Here is a 23,121-nt window from a genome sequence, read left to right on the forward strand (position 1 = left end):
CATAAGCACCCCTGCACCATCCAGCTCGCATGCTACTCCATAGTTGAAGAGGGGGTGTGTCCCACACCCTGTCAGATCATGCACCCCCTCTTTGTGCTGGAGGGTTGGCTGGCCACCTGTTGTTAATCTAGCCTGATAACCCATCCTGCGCTGTGTCAGCAGTTCAAAAGGGCACTGTTAGTATTTTTTTGCCGACTTCAATTAACATGAGATTTCAGAGGTCTCTCTGATCACGTTTCATCTGTCATAAGTCAGGAACAAAATAGACAGACTCCAGTCGAGAGGAGGAAGGAGTTTATTGCAAACAACAACAACCAAACAGACAGTCTTGGCTGCACCCGACAAAGGCGGTGCTGGGAGTGTCAGCCGCCTCTGCCTTGCCTTCTGCCCACCTCAGCTCCTCAGCTCCTCAGCTCCCCTCTTCCCACATTCCTCCTCTCTCCAAAAGATGTAAGTGCAATAACTTACTTTAAAAGAAAAGAATGTTTCTTTTTTTTAATATTTTGCTATAATGTAGTTACATGGTGGTATAGGCAGTAAAACTTTATGGAACAGACCTCAATTATTTTTTTTTACATTTTTCTGAAATTTTAATGTATTTTAATATATATATTTATATATTTGAATGTTCCACCCCAGGCCATTAAGCTAAGAGAAAAGTTGCATTTATACAGGGTTAAACTATCTTACAAGAACAGCCAGTATTTGAGGTTCACGTTCCATCTCTCGCTCAGCTTCTCTCTCTCTCTCTCTCTCTTTCTGACCACTGCACACCCAAACAGGTTATTAGACACTGAAAACAGTTCTCCAAAATCAGTAGTATACAGGCCTAGCTCTATGTGTAAGTGAAGGGGAAAGAAAGGAGGGAGAGGGGAAGAGACATTGTCCTGTGGGGACTCCTCCCTATGGCATCCTTGCAGCAAAGTGGGGTTGGGGGAAAGAAATGGAAGCCTGCCCCAGTTCAAAATGGTAAGGTTATGAATTAGCATCCTGGGGGGGGTGGTGGCAGATTGCCTGCCTCTCTCCCTCTGCTGGGTCTGTTTGTCTCTGTAGCTGACAGTCAGGGTCATTCCTATTGACCTTTAACCTTGGGTTTCTCTGAGTCCCTAGCGATGTTCTGCTCAAGGTTGGCCCAGAGGGCAATTGACTGAGTAAAGGAGAGGTGGTTTCTATGGGATTCTTTCTGTCTGCTGGGGGACATGAGGCATTGGAACTGTGTCCAACATGAGCCTGGCAGCGTGTGCTGGGGAACCCAGAGGTCTTGCTGCCTCTTTGCCTAAATCCCTACTCATCCCATTCCTCAAAGGTGGAGATGTGGTTGTGAGAACTGAAAATGGGGAAGAAACAACTCAAAGAAAAACTTGGAAGAGTGCCTGTCTGCCCCAGAACCTTGGCCCTGTGCTGTGAAGGGGCTCCTGGATAGATGGGCTGGGCTGGGCATAACCACTCTCTGTGGCACAGCCGGGCTGGCAGGACTAAGCATGGCCACTTGCTGTGCTGTCAGGCAAGGCCGGCCTCAGCTCAGTTAGCTTCCTCATCGAGCAGTGACCGCTGGCAGGAAGTCCTCTCTCCTTATCTGCGTCTCTTTAGGAAGCCAGGTTGCCATGATAGGCTTTATTACTTGCTTAGCATCCGAGGAGCTAAGACAGACCCACTGGAGACTACAGAACCGCAAACTGGGAAGCTGAGGAGGTCTGAGACATGGTGGGGGGAGGGGGCAGTGGGAGCTCAGGACATCTCCAGCTGCCCCAGGAATCAACTGAGGCCAAGGCACCTGCAGAACAGCCTCGGTAGAAATGGCTACATCTGGAGGGACGGTGGAAAGCATGCCAACTCTTGGCTATGCTGGAAACAAAGGGGTATTTCTATATTCTCTTTCCATTCTGAAGCTTCTGGGTGGGAATTTTCCTGACTTGCATCTATCTTGGCCAAAAATAAAACTCAGAGCAGTTAAATGTCTCTCCCTTCCGGAAGAATCTACCAAAAGCCCTCTGTCCTCTCTTCTTCCCGAGCTGCCCTGGCTCTCACTCTCTGTACTGATTGCCTAGGTATGGACTCCTTTCCAGGCATGCCCTTCCCTGGCCATAATAGCCATGAAAGAAGGACCCCAAGGTGTTGCTTCTGGCCTTAAGTCCTTCCTTCTCTTGATAGATTCTGAGGAAGTGAGTTAGTTCTGGAGAACTTGTAAGACAGACCTAGATTCCCCAAAGATCTGAAGCATTAAAGCCAAGCCACCAGGACCCCTGAATTCAGTACCCAAGACCTTCTTTGTGTCCCTTAGATCTTTTCGAGAACTAAAATTTCTGAAGAGGTCTGACTCTTGCTAGGAGTGGCAGACCCAGCCCAGAGTCTGCATTCTATGGAGGGTTCAGTCTGTCTGCATTCCAGAGCAGATGAGGACACACAGCGGGAAGTCATGCTTTCCTCTTACCCACTGAGACCTAGGTCAGATCCAAGGCAGGGGTCCTCATGCTCAGCCCAACTTGAGAGGCCATCCGGAGAGCTGAACCCTGGGCCTAGTGAGCCAAGCCCACCTGATGGACAATAGTCAAGGCAGAAGGTAGAAAAGGCAAGAGTGAGTCCTAGGGAAAAGGCCACCTGCTTGAGGGACCTACCTCAAGGGTGGTTCTGTGCTCAGGTGAGGGCCGGGGCCACTTCAAGTCCTAGTTCCTAGCTCCAGGTCAAGTCAGGTAGACAGGGAGCTCCTTCCTTCAGATAGGGGACTGGCTTCAGGAGGACTTCCCGCCATGGAGAGTGGACCTGGTGGGGTCTGATGGGAGCCTTTCCTGAGGCCAGCTGAGGCAGAGATCATGGCCCCTGGGGGAGAAGTAAGGATAGGATCTCTAAGAGAGTGTGTAGGGTAACTGAAAAGCGGTTCTCCTTTTAGCCTAGAGGGGCACCAGTCTCCACCTACCCTGCACGGAAAGCTTCAACAGATGAGATGCTGTGGTGAGGTGGTGGGTGGACATGGTTAGTCTGAGCATAGAAAGACCACCCTAGCAGGAGGCTGCTGAGCTGGTCACGTGTCCTCCGCCCCTGATTCCTTCAGCTGCAGGCAGCCCTGTGCTCTAGCTTATGTCTTCCAAGGTGTGAATTCTTCCAGCCCAGCAAGCCCCAGTGAGTGACCAGGAGGGAGAGGATAAACATCTCAACTCCTCCCAGAGGTGCCCTGAGGAGGCGCCAGTGCGGACCAAAGGACCTCTCCGCCACGGAAGACACCAGGTTCAGCCTGCTGGATCATCCCCATAGTCATCATTCTGAGAGCTTCTCTGGCTCCCAGTGTCCATGTGTGGTGGTAATAATGGGAGAAAAAAAAAACTATGTTCTTGCCTCCCTTCACACCTGGCACATCACCTTCACAGTGTCAACCAATACCACCTGCAGGAGCAAAGGCTGGCCCACGTCCCCATGGGGCTTATGGGTGGACAGCAGCAGAGTCCTTCAGCTCTGACCCCTCCTCTCATCTCCCACATCTTCCAGGCACATCCATCACAGGGGACAGTGAAGGGCAGTCACAGGGCCCATGGGATGAGTGGATGACCAGATGCCTTCGATACGGAAGGTGGGGTTCTATGTTTTCAAGGAACAAAAGGGATCAGGAGCTGACCCTGCACGGAAGCTTGGTACTAAGACACACAGCCACAGGCCCAGCGACCAGGATACCCCAAAGGAAAAAGGAAGGTTAGGCAAGGCTGGACTGTTGAAGCCGGTAGATCTGGAAGGGGGCCTGACTTTGACTCAAGTCAAACGGAAGGGGTGGAAGAACACGAAGAAAGACAGGGCCTCACCTTACATGATGCAAAGATACGCACAGAGCCGCCTGCCTCTCTCCACTGCCTTTGGCAGGGAGCAGGGGTCATGACCTCAGAGCCAGGGAGGGACAAGAGCCTACCGTCGCCCCCTCCCTCCCAGCAGTCCCTGGGGCCTCAGACTTGGGGTGGCTGAAAGTGCTGAGGGCCAGGCCCCTGGGCCAGGCCGGGTTCCTAAGAGGAGAGTCAAGTGGGAAGCTGGGGGCCTGGAAAGCAGGGACATGGCCAGGGCCCCAGGGAGGGGGATGACATCAGGAGTGGCAGGAGGGGTTCTGTCATGTGGCCCAAGAGATGGCTGCACTGTGCTCCTTGGCCTTCATGCGCAAGGCAGCGATGCTTGAGGTCTTGCGGTCTGGCTCGCCGTTCATCTCGTAGCCATTGAGGCCCGGACTGATGCCAGCTGCTCCAAACAGGCTGCCCATGTGTGTCTGGCCCACGTGACTGCCAGCTCCAGAGACACTCAAGAAGTCGGAGACGCTGCTGGCCCCGGAGCCAGGAGGGTGAGCATGAGGGGACATACAGGCTGGTACCGGGTCACAGGGGACCACACAGGCTGGCACTGGCGAGGCAGCCCCATTGTTGCCAATCCAGGACGGGTTCTGAATCTGGGGACAGTGAAGGGAAGAGATGTCATAGGCCAGCTGGGAGGGCAGTGGTATAGAAGGGGCTCTCCCCCCTTTCCAGCTGCCCCACATTACAACAAAACCACACTTAGGTGTCTAACATTAAGGATGCCCAGGGACCATTGGAGGTGAATTTACATTTTAGAATTTCAATTTCCAGGATAGATCCACACCTGATATTCAGTAGCAAGGATTGTGTTTCGAACTGCCTTGGGGTCCAGGCAACACACTGCTCTGGATTAACCTGAGAGCATCTTGTGGGGGGACACAGGCTCTGGGCTTGCAAGTTGGAGTAATGTGGGGATCAGTGTGGGGAGCAGGCTAAGGCTCCAAGATAAAACCCTTGGCAGAACCCAATTAGTTCAGCAGTGAAAAAGTGGCCCCAGCCCTGAGGTGGGGTTCAGTTACACATCTTCTCTTCCACAGTTATTCTTTTTCTCTTCCCAGCTCCCACATCTGGCCTCAGTATCCTCTGCTCTCTAAGCATCTCCAAGGAGGAGAATCTGGGGTGCCTAGTCCCCTTTGAAGAAAGGACTTGGTCCTCTCATCTATACACTCTAGACTCTCAGTTGTTTCAGACAGGATTCTCCCAGCCTGCCTACCCCTAAGGTGGCAAGAGCTCAAGGAGGCCTTGAGAACCACTAGATGGGCACTGACCAGGTCCTAAAGGCCACAGGAACTTGTAACACTCCCAAGAATTATCTGCAGACTGACCCTGTGCTATTCCTGGCCCCAGCATGCCCCAGAGTGGAAACAATGTGATCACCACCCCTTCTTAAATGATCTAGACCCGAGTCTGTGGGGCAGGTGGGAGAGACCGGCCAATGTCTCTTGCTGGTTTCCTCCCTGTAGCTCTGAGCTCACATGGCAGCCATCAAGGGCAAAGAGTGAGAACTGGTTGGCCCTGGGAAGACAGAGGGAGAGGGGAAGTCAGGCATTAAAGAATGTGACTAGAGGTGAAGCTGATGAAGTAGACACCCCTCATTCCTCAGGTTCACAGCAAGGTCTGACCCTCTGACCCTCAAATCCTGGGAGAGGTGGAGGAGGTACAGAGCTGCCCTGCCCGGGGTCAGGGGTGGGATGAGCAGGGCTGTTTGATAGCATAGCAGCCATGCGCACTGGTGGGACTGGCAGCTGGAAAGGCTCAAGACTTAGAGGACACTTAAGCAGAGGTAGATCATGAGAGAGGTGCGAGGGATGCACGCTCAGACAAGAGCACATCTCTCCAGGTGCCCTGGGTGCCTGACATCACTCACAACGCTCCTTGCCCTCACTGATGGACAGGAGGGAAGTTGCTGGAAAAAGGAAAGGAGACAGCAGGCAGATACCTGACTGTCAAGCCCATGTAGCTGCCTTCCAGGGACTATGACCCTAGACCCTACAACAATATTATAGAAGAGCTTAAGTGGAGGCTTACATCATGTCCAGTTCACACACAAAGAAGCTGAGCCTTAAGAGCTGGAGACACACACAAAGAAAGCAAGGCTCTAAGACTTTGAGCCCTTTGTCTGGGGCTCATGTGTATATCAGCCTGGCTACAAGTCCTTGCTATCTCAGCACATCCTTCCTTTGGGTGCTCTGAGGGACAGCCGACACCCTGGAAGCTCCCAGCCTTCTGTCTGCCAGATGCTTACCACAGCAGAGGACAACACTGTCCCAGCATTCTAGGTCTCCCACAGTCAGGGACAAACAAGCACACACCTGGCTTCTGTGAGCCTAGTCCTCCTCCTCCCCTGCATCATCTCAGGTCTAGGGTCAGAGGGGACAAAATGGGCAAGGAGACATACCTGGGCATAGTTCTCAGCCCGGGTGAGGAGGGGCAACTCATAGGCCGTGGAGAAGTGGGTCCGGACCTGCTGCATCTGCCCAAAGCGCTCCCTCTTTCGCCACTTGGCCCTCCGATTCTGGAACCAAACCTACAGGACAAAGCAGTGGTGGTCACAGGGGTTAGGCATTGCTCTCAGACAGGGAACACTGCTCCTGCAGTGACACCACCAGTGAGTTGTGTGTGTGTATGTGTGTGTGTGTGTGTTGGGGGCACAGAGAAAGAGTCAATCTGCACCTTTTGCTCTTTGGGATGAGAGCTAACTATGTAGAATTGTCAGAGTTGGGAAGGCTGCCAATACTCCAGTCCATAAGTGTGATTTGGTGCCTAACTGTGTAAGCTTCAGACAGCAAAACAGGCAAGTATTACGCATGCGTGCACACACACATAAACACACACACACACACACACACACACACACACACACACACACACACACAGAGAGAGAGAGAGAGAGAGAGAGAGACAAGAAAACAGAGAGAATGGTCACAAACCATTGCTCATCGGTCTTCCTGGCACTATATGCAATCTGTAGAGGGTCACAGACCCCAGGAAGAATCCCAACAAGCTATGAAGACCTTTTCTAGAAATTTCTTCCCTTAGCCAATCACATACAATCCTGAAGCCTTGTGACTCTCTAGGACATATTTACAGATACAAGTCCAGAGTACACGCTCCCAGAATCCTTTTGAGAGAAACCAAAACTCAGCTCAGAAGTCCTTCCCTTGTTTTATGGAGAGTGAGACCCTCTGAAGCAACAGTCGTCAGGAAAGGATTGTGGAAGCAGGAGCTAGACTGTGGAGGGCTGCGTACACCAGCTGCGGGTTTGCCCTTAGTGTGGTGTCAGGAGGGGTGGCTGTTGGAAAATCTTATTCAGACTGACTGATGCTGCTCAAGTGGTACTTGTCACTGAAGTATAGGTGCTAGGCCATTGGCTTGACCAAACACTGAGCCAGGAGAGAGGTCTCAGAGTCAGTGTAAGGGTGGAATCTCTGGTGGGTGGCTGAGAACCTTCCCAAGACACGAGGAGAAGGGCAAGGGCAGGCTGCTACCCCAGGAAACTGAACTGGTTCTGGATAGAGAGGAGAATGCAGTCATTGAGGGTGAAGAGGAAAGGCAGTGGGAAGAGCAGACCAGGTGCTCCCTAGAGGACCATGCCGACAGCTTTCTCTCTGTCTTCCAGCCGGCTCTGTAGATTCAGATGTACACAGGCCATCACTCAGCAATGCGCACTCAGTCTGTCACCTGCAGGCCACATGCACCACAGGATGGCTAGGAACACAGCCCAACACAAAAGTGTAAACTTGCTTAAAACACTTTTTAAAAATATATTGACTTTGTAACTTGGTCACATGGTCCACACCTGTGAACTTAGTTGATAACAGTGTCCTATTGCCATGGCAAAGACCGGACGGATCTGTGCCCCTGCGATCTGTACCTGGGCTGCTGTGTGGGGCCTAGACTGTGAGAAAGACAGTAACAGGGTAGGGCAGGAGCTCCTCTAGTTATGGCAGTCAGCTATGCTTCTGTGATGGAGGCCGGAGCAGCCTCTCCACCATCCTGCCTGAGAACACCCAGACTCCTCAAGAGCCATGGCAGAGAGAGAAAGTATGGGCCTTCCCTGGAGGCTCTGGCGCGGGGGAGCTTCTCGAGCATCTTTTTAAAAATGGGCCTGTGGCAGTGCATGAACTGCCAAAAGCCTCAAGTTCCACATCCTTAGGATGGGGTTGAAGTCTGGGCTGACATCAGAGTAGAAGTGGAGACAGCAGATGGGAACACAGCATGAAGTTTCTAGAACAGTTGGGCTGTTTGTTTATGACTCCTCCTGACCTCATGCTCTTGATGAAGAAAAGTGGTCAAAATCTGGGCTCTGTGTGCCTCACTAGAGTCGGGTAGGGAAAGTAGGTGTATTTCCATCTGACCCATATACACATTTACACACAAAGGTATCTATCTGGTCATGTGCATGTGTGTGTGTGCACGCACACACACACACACACACACACACACACACACACACACACATACACACACACCTCCCTGGAGACCAGCTCTCTTCAAGGCTCAGGGTCTTCAGCCCCTGCCCCCAAGCCTGGGGGAGGGGTACTTTTCCTCTGAGTTGTCCTGGGGTGAAGGCCCAGGATGCCCACTGGGAGAATGCAAGACATGGGGGCTCTTCTGCATGGTGAAATGGGATCCCCCTTTATCAGAGCCTGTAGTGGGGGCTGGGGCGGGCTGGAGGAATCAATCAGAAGAGCTTGTTTTCATTTCATGTTTAATTTCCTGCAGACTGAGCTCAGCCTTCCGCTCCATCCTCAGCCTCCCAGGGTTTTCTGGAGGGGGGGGAGTGCTAGAGGCATCAAAATATACAGCCTCACTCCTTCCTCTCTTGTGGGGGGGCAGAGACAAGAGGAGCTGCTGCCGCTGCTAAGGCTCTGTGTCTGTGGTGTCTTTTGTGGTGGCGTTGAAGAGGTGTATGCTATCACTGAGCGTGGGGAAACTGAGGACCCAGGGATGCCTGAGAGGGCTCCAGAGCTTAAGTTGGTGTCAGGCAAAGAGACCTGGAAATGAGGGAAGGAGTGGGGTGAGGGATGGGATATGGTACTTCAGGGAGGTGTGGGTCCGGGTAGCCAAGAGCATGGTTTGGGGGAGGGAGTGGAGAAGGGTGATGGTGAGATTCATTTGATGAATTCTCGGGGCCATCTCTATAAGCCCCCAGAATATGAGCTCACCGAGGTCCCCACTGTGGTAGCAGATCACTGGGTCTGGCCTACTAGGGACCTCCTTCTCCAGGTGGTCCTTTGTCCCTGTCTTTTTGCTCTGTGTCTGAGGCCTGAGACCAAATTCTGTCTTTTCTGTCCCCAAGTTGGCTGAAGCTTTTAACCTGACTGCCTTTAATGTCCTCCTATCCTCTAGGAAGTACCGTGGTACCTGGTGCCTCCCTCGTGCTCCCATAAGTGTTTCAGTGCAGAGACTTGGTGTGTCCTCCCATCTCTGACCCCCAGCTGTGCCTCTGTGTCTCAGGGTCGTGCAACCACAGGCTTGCCTCTATAAGCCCCCGGGAGGAGAGCTCACCAAAGTCCCCGCTGTGCCTCTATTCTGGAGTGTCGCAGCCAGGACCACCCCGTTCCCAGCCCACCCGGGCCTGGCCCACTCAGCACAGGCCTCTCTGGAGGACCAGGCCATTCAAGGAACCAACTGTCTTGGAGGAGGCCTCTCTAACCGCAGCCCATCTGGGGCCAGGGTGGGGTGGCCCAGGGCGGGGAGGTTTCAGTCTCATTGTCTTCAGACACCAGCTGTGGAGATTGGAATCCCAGACAGCAGAGAGAGGCCCTGAAGCCCCCTGGAGCAGGGCCAGACCCCAGGCTGTTTCCCATGAAGGACCATCTTGGGACCGCCCCCCAGCCCCTTCCTGTTCCTGCCATCACGGTACACCAGGCACCTGGCTTGCCACCAGCCAGCGGAGTGTGGGTCCTGAGCAAACTCCACAGAGGCAAGCAAGGCGGTTCTAGTACACCCCTGCACTCCCCGCACCGGGCCCCAGGGCACTGCCAGGCTCAGAGCTCAACCCAGAGGTTTGACGCACATGGAGATCCCACCCATCCTGCTGCCTTTGTACAGAGAAAAGTCGAAGAACAATCTGGCATGCGCCCGAGAACAGCAAGCTCGTCGAAGAGCACTGGCCCCGAGCTGGGACGTCCTGGAGTCCAGGCTCAGAACTGCTTCTGCATCCTGGTTAACTCTGGGCAATCACTGCCCAAATCTGGGTCTTCCTTCCTCATCAAAATATGGTGTGGTCTTTTCTGAACTACCATTCAGTAATCCTATAGCCTTCCTATTCAATAGGAAGATAGGAGACACATTAGGGTTTCCCTTTCTACCCTGGCTGACAGGAAGCTCAAGGCTGAGTTTAAACAACAAGGAACCTAACCCTGGTGGGTTTTTACTTTATTTATTGATTTTAACCTAGACATCCTATTTCTTGAAACAGTTTCTGACCTTAAACTAAATAATAATAATAATTCTCTAGTCGTAAATTTTCTCAACAATGAGAAAGTAGGCCTTGGAAGCAGGCCTGGGTATGTCTCTGTGCATCAACAAAGCACTTGTCTGACTGTATAGCAGTGACCCAGAAACAGGTGGTCTGTATCGTTCTCTGTTTCCTGCTGTGATCCCCGAACTAGATGTGCTCTAGACGCACACGTCCATTTGAGAAGTATGCATGCAGTGCTCACATGCACACAGGTGCACACATACAAGCAGAAAGCAAACACGTTTACCCTGCCTCAATATGCCACCTGCCTACTGCTACTGTGGACTGGCATCCAGCTGCCCCCTTCTCTGCCTTCTGTTCTGCCCCCAATTCTGGGCTGAAGCTGGAGCTCCTCTGGGAGCGTGAATCTCAGGTAGGTGAGGTCTTGTGGGGCACCGGATGGCTCTGGCATGGCAGTGAAGCCCAGCTGCTCTGCCAGTCTGCATTAAGTCACAAGACTGCAGCACGCACCAGCAGCTATGGTGTCCAGGGGCTACAGGTTTTGTGGTATTCTCTATGTGACCAAGCTAAATGGCAGATGCCTCCATGTGTTAAACAGGACTTAGTGACGCTGATGGTCACTCAAATGATGTCAGAGGCATCAGTAGAATAAAAGCTACAGTGTCCACAAGTCTGTCCCGGACCACAGCACTTTCTGTTCTGACCCTCTGAGGCCCAGGCCACAGTGCTGTGCTCATTAAAAAGAAAGATTGTCTTGGGACTGTGGAGATGGTTCAGTCTGTAAAGTACTCACCATGGAAGCAAGAGGCCCTGAATTCATATCCCTAGAACCCACTGAAAAGCCAGGTGTGGTGGTGTGTACCTGTAACCCCAGCATTGGCAAGTGGGGCAGAGAGGAGGCTCAATGGTTACCTAGTTTAGCCAAATTGGCAAGCTTGGGGTTCAGAGAAAGATCCTGTCTAAAAACTAAGATCAGGAACAATTGAGAAAGACATCTAATGTCCATCTCTGGTCTGCACACTCATGCACACACACACACACACACACACACACACACACACTTGTACATGCATCTTCCCTCGCTTGTAAACATGCACGAACATGCACACATAACACACACACACATGCATACATGTTTAAAAACAGAAAAGAAGCCTTCTGTGTTCATATGTATCAGACTTCTGCTTGCACAGAACTCACACGCACCATTCTTGCTGTGCTTTGAGTACAAAAGCAATCTGACTATGGTGTTGATTTCATACTAAACTGAAGCTAGAACTCATATGTGTGTTGGCATATTGGGTTCTTTCATTTCTATGATTTCCTACAGGGGGTCACCCTCTGAGAAAGCAGGGCCACTGAACCGCATATATTCACTGCCTTTGTTGTGTGTGCTGGGTGTGACCCAAACCTGTAATCCCAGGGCATGGAAGGCAAGATACGAGGGCCAGTAGTTCAAGGCCAGTGTGGCTACACAGCAAGACGGAGGCCAGTCTGAGCAACATGAGACCCTGTCTCAAAAACAACAAAGTGAATAATCACCGATTTCTCATTTCAGGGGCAAGAGGATGTGACCAGTCATAAAGTCTTCCACAAGAGGAAGCAGAAGAAGTAGAAGAGAGTGACTTGCTTTGGTCCTGTTGATTATATAATAGGCTACATGGTATTGTGTGGCGTTTAGCTGAGTGGAGCTGTATTGATCAGCACCGAGTTGGCATGCTGAGTTCTGTTCGGTTGGTTTGGGCTGAATGGAACTGTGTGTGGTGAATTGTGCTGAGTTTGTTTTGGGGACAGTTGCATTGGGCTCAATTGGTGCTGCACTGGGTTGGACTGAGCTGGGTGTGTTGAGTTGGGTTGCACTATTTGTGCTAATTTGAATGAGTTGTACTGTGGAGAGATGGGTTGTATTGGGTTGGGTTGGCTAACACTGGGTTCGAAAGAGTTGGGTTGTACAGGGTTGGACTGAGCTGTGTATTGTGTGTGTATTCACACTGTTGTACTAGTCTGTGTTAGGCATGCTGGGCTCTGCTGGGCTGTATTATATTGGCTTGTGCCACATTGTGCCAGGTTGAGGTGAGCTGTACAAATGTGCTGGGTTGTTTTCTTACTGTGTTATGTTGTGCTGTGTTGCATTGGGTTGGGTTGTACTGAGTTTAACTGAGCCGTGTGGGGTGAGTTATGCTGACTTGGTTGTGTTGGGTTATTATATTGTTGAGCTGGATCCTGTTGGACTATAGTGGATTCTATTGTGTTGTTGGGTTGGGCTGCACTGGGTGAGCTACACTGTGTGCTGAATTGCACCATGTTGAGTTGGCTCTGTCTGGGCTGTGTTGTATTGAGCAGTGTTGTTTGGCACTGGGTGGAATAGAACTGTGTATAGCAAGTTGTACCATTTTGAGGTGGGTTGTACTAGTCTGTGCTGCTCGGCACTGGGTTGTGCTGTGTAGTAACTGGGCCATGGTACATTGAGTTGTGCTGTCCTGGGGCTGAACTAGGCTGTCTATGGTAGGTTGCACTGTGCTCAGTTGGCTAGACTGGACTGTGCTGGGCTATTCTGTGCTGAGTTGGGTTAAATTGCGTTTGGATGTTGATGATGATAGGTCATTGTATTGACCCTGTCATGGCTGACCTGCACACGGGCCTCGGTGAGGTCGGTCCTCATAGCCAGCTGCTCCCGTGCGTACACATCAGGGTAGTGTGTCTTCTGGAAGACTTTCTCCAGCTCTTCCAGCTGGTAGCTAGTGAAGGTGGTTCGGTTCCGCCGCTTCTTGCCTTTGTTACTCTCAGAATCGGTCTTTTCCAGGGGGCTTGGTATTTCAGCGCTGGCCCGGTCCTGGGGCCCCTTGGCCCCTGTCTCCTTCACACTGAGGTAGCTGTTGTCCATGCCCACGGGTTCAGAGTCAGGAGGCAACTCTGGCTCACCCAGGTTGCTCTCTTTGGCTGAGGAAGAGAAAAGAAAGTTAGAAACTTGAATCTGGGAAGGGAGTGAGAGGACATTTTACCTTCCAGAGGCACACTGAGTGCCAGGCCAAGAGACTCAAGGTCCATACTCTGGCTTTTCATCAACATGCTGGGTGACTTTGGACAAGTCCGTCCCCTCCCTCAACCCTCTGTGGCATCATCCTAGAATGGTCTCTTCTGGAACCAATGTCATGTAGCTCTAGGTTGGCCAGTCTGACGTTGGTGGCTTTCTTGCTACTCTCTGGTTATGAGATTCCTCCCCTACAGGGGATCAAAGGAGACAACCTTTCTTTGGACATGGAACCAATGGCTATCTGTCACAATACAGAGGCTTCCTTGGGTAGAAGAGAACTCTTTCAGCCACAGTGGACTTGGTGGGAAAGAGAAAGGACAGCATTTTGACATATAGCTTTGCCTTCATGGAGTCCCACAGAGAAGCCTTGGAGACAGTCTCAGGCTTTAGTGATGAGACCTACCCCACACCCCACACTCCACTGGTAACACTGTCTGCAGAGGGGCCTTTAGCAGGTGGGGTTCACTGAGATATGGGTCTTTGCTGGGATCCCTTTCATAGCAGCTGCCAGTGTCTACCACAGCTGGGAGGCCCTCACTCCTGAGGATGCCCTCTTTGCAGCCACAGAGAATCATCAGAAACACAGCTCACAGCCCAGGCCCTGACTGCTCACTGCTGACACAATGGGGCTCCCATGGTAGATTCCTGGAAACTCAAAGTTACAAGGACCCAAGCCAAGCCATGCGGATCACAAGTGTGGAGGTGGAGACCTGGGTAGGAGGGTAGGAGCTCCTGGCTCACCCATCCATCTGAGCATACACACTTGCCTCACGATATCAGGGGCCTCAGAGTCTTGGGCTCCAGTGCCAGGCACCAGGGTTTCTGTGCCACACCTCTGGCTTTACAGCTCCACTTTGCAACGAACCCTTTGCGGCTCAGTTTCCCCCCTCTATACTTTTGAGATGAATGAAGAGATCCATGGGATATTTCTCATGGGTTGTGAGAAAGGGAGAGGCAGTCAGCCAGCTGGGTGTGTAGCCTTCAACCATTAGTGACCCCTGCTTCTGGTGTGGCCTTGCAGGCTTTCAGGCCCTGCCAGCACTAGAGGAGGGTGACTCAGGATGGACAAGTCCTCCATGAGAAAAGTCCCTGGGGTTCAGGCACATATATACAAACACCATGGGATGGGAAACAAGGCATGTCTTGGCCATATTCTTTATTTGAGACTTGCAAAGAAAGAGATAGATTCAGTGAGAGAACTGTTAATAAGATGTGGACAATCCTTGAATACGTACAAGCTCCGTCCATTCACAACAAGCATGTGTGGTGAGTGTAAGTATGAGCCACTCTGGCCCTCTGTTTCCTCTTCTGGAAACAGTTCCATGAGACTTGCATTTTGGATCAGGATGATGCCTCTAACCTGGATTCTCTGATGCCATTCAGACTGGGGGTTGGGGGTTGATGTTTCAAGTTTCCCAGCCTCCCTGTGAGCATTAGGGAGGGTGAGGGAAAGACTTTCTGCCCCTGTCAGTCTCCTTCCAACTCTGGCACTGAGGAAAGGGAGGAGAGGGTGCCCAGAGCAGGCCTGGACGCTGCTCCACTTCTAGCATCTATGAGGGTGTCTGACCAAATCAGTGGTGTTACAAATGACAGCCATGTGAGGCCAACTTAAGCGGCTAGCAGCAAGCGCAGTTTTGGTGACAGCTTTGTGTGAATTGCAGTTGGCAGCAGGACCAAGAGCTTCCAGCAAAGATATTTATCTTCCTGGCAGACAAATACGTTTTATGTTTTGGTTTTCTCTCTCTCTCTCTCTCTCTCTCTCTCTCTCTCTCTCTCTCTCTCTCTCTCTCTCTCTCTCTCTCTCTCCTTTTTTAAGAAAAGAAATCCCACCCATCTCACCCAAAATAAGCATTCCTCTTGTGCAACTTCCTGGCAGCCAGGCCAGGGAAGGCAGCCGCCACCCCTCCTGGCCTAGCCCTGTTCCCCAGGCTCATCCTTGCCCCATGAACACCGGTATTGTCTTTGGGCATCCAGCCTGGAGCTTGGGATCTCCCATGAGAATGAGGGCCAGTTGAGGTCAGCTACATAGAAACCAGGCTTGGAAGGACTAACCCTAGCTACTCATTTAAACTGAGAAGAAAAAAGCTAGAGAAAAAAAAAAGAATATGCCCTAATTATCCACAGAACAGTCTCCTGCTCCTGGGATTACCCTACCAGGGTATAGGACCTGTTTCCAGGAGAAGAAATCCAGGCCCTCTCAGCACCTATATGTCCTGCCCCTGAGGACAAGGGACTAAGATGAACTCCAAGACACTCCCAGTTTGGAGCTCGTTCTTGGCCCAGCAGGAAAGGATGGCAGAGTTCACAGTCTTCTGATGAGAAAGAAGTAAGGGTGTACCCCTGCCCACACCTAACCACCCACTGGGACAATTGAATGGGAGATGGGGACATAGCAAGGTGTGTACTGAGATCAGAGCCCCAGAAGGAGTGTGTGTGTGTGTGTGTGTGTGTGTGTACCTGTGTGCACAGCAGAGGCTGGAGGGCAACCTCAAATGCTGTTCCCAGGAGCCATCTACCAAGTTCTTGGGCACAGGGTGTTTCGTTGGTCTGGGACTTTCTGTTCCACTCTTCTCTGGCTGGGCAGAGAGCTCCAGGGATCCGCCGGGCTTCACCTCCTCAGTGCTGGGATTCGGAGCACATCCCACCACGCCCAGCTGCTGTTCTACCCTCACACTTGTGTATGTGACAGGCACTTTACTAACCCAGTCATCTCTCTCCTCAACCCTCAATGCCAATGTTTTAAACATTTATTACTTATGTATGAATGTGCACCACATGAATGCCAGGAGCTATGGATGGTTGTGAGCTGTCATGTGGGTGCCGAGAGTCAAACCCAGGTCCTCTGCAAGAGCATCAAGTAGTCTTAACCAGTGAGCCATCCCTCCAGTCTGATGGTCTTTTTTTAAAAAAAAATTTAATTATTAATTTTTTTATTTTAATTATTTAAAACAATTTTAACTTTAAATATATTTTGATCATATTCCAGCCCTCCCCCAAGTCCTTCCACATTGTCTCCCCATCCCTACCCACCCGACTTTATGTTCTTTAAAAAAATAAAATAAAATAAAAATAAAAAACTTAATACAACAAAGAAAACAAAATAATTCACTCCCCTTTTAAAAAAAACCCACCAAATTGTAACCAAATAAAAGCTCACATATATACAGACACACACACACACACACACACACACACACACACACACACACTGTGGAGTCTGTTATATGATCGTCACCTACATCGGAGGGGTTGATAGACTCAGTGTCACTCCATTGGAGAAAACTGATTTTTTTCCGTCTCCCAGAAGGTATACACAACAGTTCAGTTATTAACCTTTACCCTAGCCAGCACGCTAATTTTGATTATTAATTTTTTTCCCTTTAAGTGCTGAAGCTGGGCTCCTATTCTAGACAATAAAGGAAAATTCTTCCAAGGTCTGTAGTCACACTTACCAGCTCAGAATGACAAACCTAAGGTTGGAGACTCTGGCTATCTGTCAATAAGGCCCCTTCACCTGGGGCCCCTGATGCCAAGCCCACGTTTGTCCTCTGGGGATCTGGTTTATTGGTCCTGGTCCAGATCTCCAGGGTCCTTCCCCAACCCAGCTACAGGGAACATGGTTCACAGCTCCTCTGTCTGAAGTATGCCATCTATCTAGCTTAAAGGCTCCTGCTAGACTCCTTATGTGATCCTCAGTAGTCAGGGTCTGTTTGGATTAGGTAGGATCCAGAGATGAGGGAAGCATGTGGGGCCCTGAGTGAAGCCAGCCCAAAGTTCCAGAGGAGCTGGCTAGGGAAGTTGCCTGGGCAAGGCCTGGTGTAGTTGAGAATCTGGCTGGTGCTGACAATCCTCATCAATAAGAAGGGTCTGAATCCCTGGCTCCACAATGAGAGTCTGATTGCTCCTGTCTAAAGGAGGCCATTGTCCTGCATTCCCTGCAGCCCTTGCCTCCTACCACCTGCTCAGAAAATCCTGCCTTCCAGGTGCCTGCATCTGCCCTCCCAGGAAGCTTCCGCCCTCCACTCGCTTCAGGAAGCTTCTCTGTACTGCTGTGTGCTGTGGCCTCACTGCAGACTTGCAGAGGGGCTGTTGCTGAGCCAGTGAGGGGACCAGGAATGAATCAGGTACACGAGGGGAGCTAAGTGCACACACGCCACTTTCCAAGATTGATGCCTCATACAACATGAGGCGACTGAGGGAAAGTGGGTGGGGAAAAGAAGCCAGGATGGACCTTAAGGGACATTTCTCTTCACACAGCAAGCAGGAGCAGCGGCAGTGGCGTGGGAGGGGGCGCAGCATGTAAACCAATGGTTCTCACCTTCCTAACGCCGTGACCCTTTAATACAGGTCTTCATGTTGTGGTGACCCCCAAAACCATAAAATTATTTTCCTTGCTACTTCAGAGCTGTAATTTTGCTACTGTCATGAATTGCTAATGTAAATATCTGATATGCAGGATATCTGATAGGCGACCCCTGTAAAAGGATGGATTGACCCTCAAAGGGGTCAAGACCCATAGGTTAAGAACTGCTCATCCAAACCATCATCCATCACCCACCAGAGAGTAGTTGTCTCTGTGTCAGACACTGCCCAAGAGATGTGGCCTCCAGGGGTGCCAGTTTGCCCAGCTGTGGGGTCCTTCTGCACCACCCTGGGACCCCAGTGCTGGAGTAGGCTGAGCAGCAGCTGAGGCCAGCTTGAATCCAGGTCACCACCAGCGAGCCTGCCTTTTCCTCAGCCTCCAGGGACAGACACCCTGCCTAGATTTTACCCTGGCTGAAAGTCTTCCTTTCCGGGTCATGTAAGGAGACTTTTGTGGGTGTGTCCTAAGCCAAGTAGAGCCTGCCTTATCCTGACCTAAAGCTTCCCCTTTCCAACTACCCTTCCCCTGATGGCTTAGAATTCATTATGTAGAACAAGCCAGCCTCAAACCCACAGAGATCCACCTTCATTTGGATGCTCCATCACTCCCAGCAATCAGATCCAGGCTACCCAGAGAAAGGAGATGAGGAGTGCCCATAAGTGACAGTCCAGAGTAAGACTTGTTCCAGAAAGGTCTTCCCTCAGTGAGCCAAAGGCTCTAAAACAACCTGAAGCCAGTTTTATTCCCATAGACCTTTCTGACAGGTGGGGAGTGAGAAGCAAGAACTTCTGGGTAGGCCACCTCAGGGAACCAGCTGTCACCAACTGATCCCACTCAGTGTTAGCCATTGGGGCTCAGCTCCTGAAATGAAAAAGTGGGAAATCCACCTTGCTTCCCTTAATCTCTATCCACCACACCCTCACATCTAGGGCCATCCAAAGTTCTTGAGAAATTTCCCAGGTCTTCCTTCCTTCTTTCCCTCCTTCCTTCTTTCCCTCCTTCCTTCTTTCTTTCCTTCCTTTCTCCCTCCTTTCCGTCCCTCCTATTGTCCCTTCCTCCTCCCTCTCTTTCATTCTTTTTTTTTTTACTGCAATTGTTTCTGGAGGGCGTCCATCTATGTCAGAGGATGTGAGCCCCAGGGTACAGGCACCAGCCTGCAGCTGGGGATGGGTGTGGGGAAACATGTTTCCAGTCACCTGGGGCAAGGGTTGTGAGTGTGCAGACATGTGTAGAGTTGTGTGTCAGTGTGGATGGGTGAGTGTGGACCTGGGTAGAGTGTGTGTACGTGTGTGGCTGGGCATAGGCAGTGCATACAGCGTGTATGGCTACAGGGCCTGAGTAATTTTATCCTCCGTGGTTTTGATTACATCTATTTTCCCTCCAAACATCTGCTTTGTGGGGGACATGCAGCTCGCTCTGTTCCCCGGGTGAGCTGGCCCCACACACCCTGTGGCGAAGTGCACAGCACCGATGTAATCTCCTTAAACAAAACAGGCCAGCACGGGGCCCTTTCATGCTATTTAAAGGGCACTGACTAAACCCACCGCTGTCCAAACAGTCCTGGGGGGCTGGGGTGGAGGCTAAAGGTTAGCCATTGATCACATAAATCCTCAACCCACTTCATCTGCCCCTGGGCTCTGTCCAGAGGTCTTCAGCTTAGCGGGCGGCTGGGTAAATAATGCCGCGGGGGAAGAAGTGCCAGGCAATGTGTCAGCAAGAGCACACGGAACACATGTGTGTGTCCGCACTCAAGAGGCAGTGAGCCAGGACGGGAAAGATGTGCCAGCCTGCGCTCAGGGTAGTGGGGGACTCGGGCACCTGATTCTGAGCACTGGCTGGCCAGAGAGCCCTAATGAGGAGTCACAGACTGGAGGAGGAGAAGGGGACAGGTAAACTAAACGGGTTGAGGGTCCCAGGACACAGGCACATGGGAAATAGTGAACTCTGAATTGGGTGTGGAGTTTAGTTCATAATAACACAATTTTTTTAAGTGACAGTATTTGAACAGGCAGCTCAACAGAGACATACGGATAGCCAATAAACCCAGGAACAGGCAGATCCCCATTACTACAACTGAGCACAAATGAAAAGCGGGGCAAGATCCCAGGGCTCCCCGACACAGAGACACAGAAACAGGAGCCTGTGGCACAGGTCACGGTGGTCACCAACTGTGTCAGCAGTTCCTTTTGTGATTAGACTAACCCTAGTACTGGCTCCAGCAAGCCTCCAGCTCAGCACATGTCCTAAGAAGTGAAGACCCATCTGTGAGGGGCAAACACCCAAACCAGAGAGAAAACACTACTGCTGTATTTGGCTCTGAGTGTCCCTGAAGGCTTGCTTGTGTCATATGGTTTGGACCCCAGCAACTGCCAGTGCTGGAAGGTGAGGGAAGCTTTAGAAGTTGGGGTTGATGGAGGAGTGTGGGTGGGTCTTAGACCGTTGGGGATGTACCCTTGTAAAGGATTATAGGACACTAATGTCTCTCCTCCCCCTTCCTGCATGCAGCTTCCTTTGCATCATGCTTCCTCCATGATGAGCTACATCATCACAGACCCAAAGCAATGCAACCAACTGTGAAACGAATCCACGCAATGGACTAACATCTCAGCACCTAGAATGGTGCTCATCTCTGACAAGTAGATCCCATTTTGACAAGAGATAAATAAGCACGCAGGAAAGGTGTTGGGCTAGAACCTCCAAAGCAGTGAGAACCCTTTTTTTTCTTTTAAATTGATGGCCACAGGCATTTTGTTACAGTCCCAGAGCTGAGCTGAGCAACACAACAAAGGTCCTTTAGTAGGCAAATGATGAGCAGGCTGAGGAGCACATGATGGATTTACACTTAGTAAAGAAACAAACCACCGACACAACACGGGGGAGTCTCGGAAGCACACTACACATGTAAGGGAGCCAGCCTGAGAGTGCACACAGTGTGACTCATCCAGTTATCATGTGCACTTGGGAAAGAGAAGAATGGAGGCACAGAGGGCAGATGGTTGGCTACCAGGGGCCAGGGGACGGTGGGGCTAGGGGGGAAGGTTTGTCAACAAAGAGATCTCATTGATGTGAGGCTGTTCTGGAACTATATGATTTCACCTTTGTGATGGGGTCAATGGGTACATAAATCTGTATGGGAATGCATTAAAGACTCTACAAATTTACACCGAACTTCACTTCACACGGTGTTATTTTATGGTGTGAAAAAAATCTAATTAAAGAGAAAATATAAAATGGGATTGAACCCCATACAATGTTCAAAGACCTTCACCCCAAAGTCCCACTTCCAGGGTCTTATCCTAGAGAAGCAATTAACAATGGACCTAAGGAGTGAATGAGAGACCAAGTTCATCAGGCCCTCGTCTACTGGAGGTTAATCAAAGCAGTCAATATAAAGGGTATTCTGCCCATACACATATCCTGTGTAACATCTTTGCTGTGATTTAACATGAATTATTGTGCATTTGATTATCTCCCTTTATTCCTATTGTCCCCTCCCCATTAGAAAGCAGGGGTCTTTCTTCCCCCTTCTGTCCATTATTTAGTATTGCACTAGGAACATATTAGTCACTCAGTAAACACCTGATGAATGAATGAATGAACCCCGTTATAGAATAGGGCTTTGGCAAATGGAAAGACACGCCTTTCTATGAAGTTTTGGGTTGAAAATAAGCATGGGGCGATTGTCTTTAGAAAAGGCTGGGAACTTTCCAGAAGCAGAAATGAGAGGATGTGGGTTAACTTTCTCCTGTTGTTGGCCCGTTTTGTTCTGGCTGGGTTAAAATATTTGTTCTTTGGGATAAGCTGTGATCTGAATCAGAGACTGGAAATCCCAGGGAAACCTGTGTGGACAGGGAGCTGACACTGTGCTGTGGGGTTATGGGAAATGAGAGGCCTGGACGGAGTGGGATGGGAGAGGAGAGCTTCAGAGAAAAGCTCCCATCATGGTGGGGATGGTACTGTCATGGTGGGGTGATGCTGACCTTCCAACTGGGCTCTAATGGACTCCAAGCCAAGGCCTCTACGACTGCTGGCTGACTGCCAATGCGCAAGCCCAGTCCAGATTTCCTCATAAGACTTGGTCTATAGGCTTCTGTCCTTGAGTACAGCCAGAGGTGTCTAAGACACAGGCACCCATCATGCCGCACCCCACGGCAGAGGCTCCCTCCAGCTCCCAGAGGCCTCATCCAGATGCTTCACACAGGGTGGGATACCCCTTGGAACTGTGCATACCAACAGTGAACGTGTTTAATATGAGAGCACCCTGAGTCCAGTCCCCAGCACTCATGCAAGGAGCCAGGCACTGTGGCACAGGCCTCTGATCTCAGCTCTGGGAAGGTGGAGGCAGGAGGAGCTCTAGGGTTTGCTGGCCAGACAGCCTAGCCAATGAGTGATCTCCAAGTTCAGTGAGAGATGCCGTCTCTCAAGAAATAAGGTGGAGAATAACTAAAGATCACACTCCCTTGACTAACAACCTCTGCTTTCCATGTGACTGTGTACCAGTCCGCTCTCTCTCTCTCTCTCTCTCTCTCTCTCTCTCTCTCTCTCTCTCTCTCTCTCTCTCTCTCTCTCTCTCTCTCTGTGTGTGTGTGTGTGTGTGTGTGTGTGATTTCTGTGGATTTCTGTCCTTACCACACTATCCTGGGTTCTCTATGGCTGGACTCCCTGTCTCAGCACACACTGCCTGTGGGGTCTGGTTGCCTCGTGGAGGTAGAAGAGACCTTTCAAGAAGGACCTCAAAGAAACCAGCTATAAAGCAGGTATGAAGTACCAAGGGTGGCCCTAAACAAACTTCTGGGCTAACAACTGATATTTCCTCAGATCTACAACTCTCAGTGAACCCATGACACTAGAAGTACAAAAGGCACATGGAGGGGCCAGTCCTGTGGGCAACCAACACCTGGGAGAGGTCCCAGGCAGCTGCTCACCCTCAGTGCTGGTTCTGTGTCACGACTGTAGGTCCAACTCCCAAAGGCCAAGAGCAAGGCTGCAGTTTCACACAATTACCACTAAGAGGCACTGTAGTTCCAATAAAGTATTTCTGGGCCTGAGGCAAAGCGGAGGGGAGTGGGGCACCCCTTAACGTGATTTGAAGAAGTTCCTGGTAGGATCTATCAGTTCAGCAGGTATTCAGCCCTACTGTGTACCTGCTACATGCCATATCTGGGAGGGGCACAGGGATGGACAAGGCAGGTCTCAGTCCCTTCTGGAAGAATGCTTGACTCTATCTTATAGCTCAATACACCAGTCTCAAAATGAGGCACCAGACAGAAACCTGTTTAATATCAACAGCATCTGAATGAAAGGCCTGAGGTCTGGGCTTTTATTTTTGCTTTTCCCTGGAGGTTGTCTTCCTCTCTGCAGGACCCTAAGTATCCCTTGTGTTCTGGCTATATTGCCACACAGTAGGTACGCAGGAAATATCAGACTCACTTGTAAATGAATGTCTTATGACAGAACAATTCAGTACACTGCC

At 50.8% G+C, this 23,121-nt stretch overlaps 1 protein-coding gene across 1 annotated transcript in view; it reads right to left on the reverse strand.

The window, feature by feature from the left end:
* Window positions 1-337: 337 nt before the first annotated feature.
* The window catches only part of Alx4 (ALX homeobox 4), a 38,821-nt gene continuing 16,037 nt past the window's right edge, over window positions 338-23,121 (reverse strand). Inside the window, exons 2-4 of the mRNA XM_021157048.2 lie at window positions 12,881-13,191; window positions 6,220-6,348; window positions 338-4,414 (exon numbers count right to left, since the gene is read on the reverse strand). Of these exons, the coding sequence (XP_021012707.1) occupies window positions 4,085-4,414; window positions 6,220-6,348; window positions 12,881-13,191 (770 nt within the window). The 3' untranslated portion in view covers window positions 338-4,084. The remainder of the gene's footprint in view (window positions 4,415-6,219; window positions 6,349-12,880; window positions 13,192-23,121) is intronic.

The sequence above is a fragment of the Mus caroli genome, unplaced genomic scaffold, assembly GCF_978045245.1.
Source record: "Mus caroli unplaced genomic scaffold, Mus_caroli_1 scaffold_2, whole genome shotgun sequence".
Taxonomy (NCBI): Eukaryota; Metazoa; Chordata; class Mammalia; order Rodentia; family Muridae; genus Mus; species Mus caroli.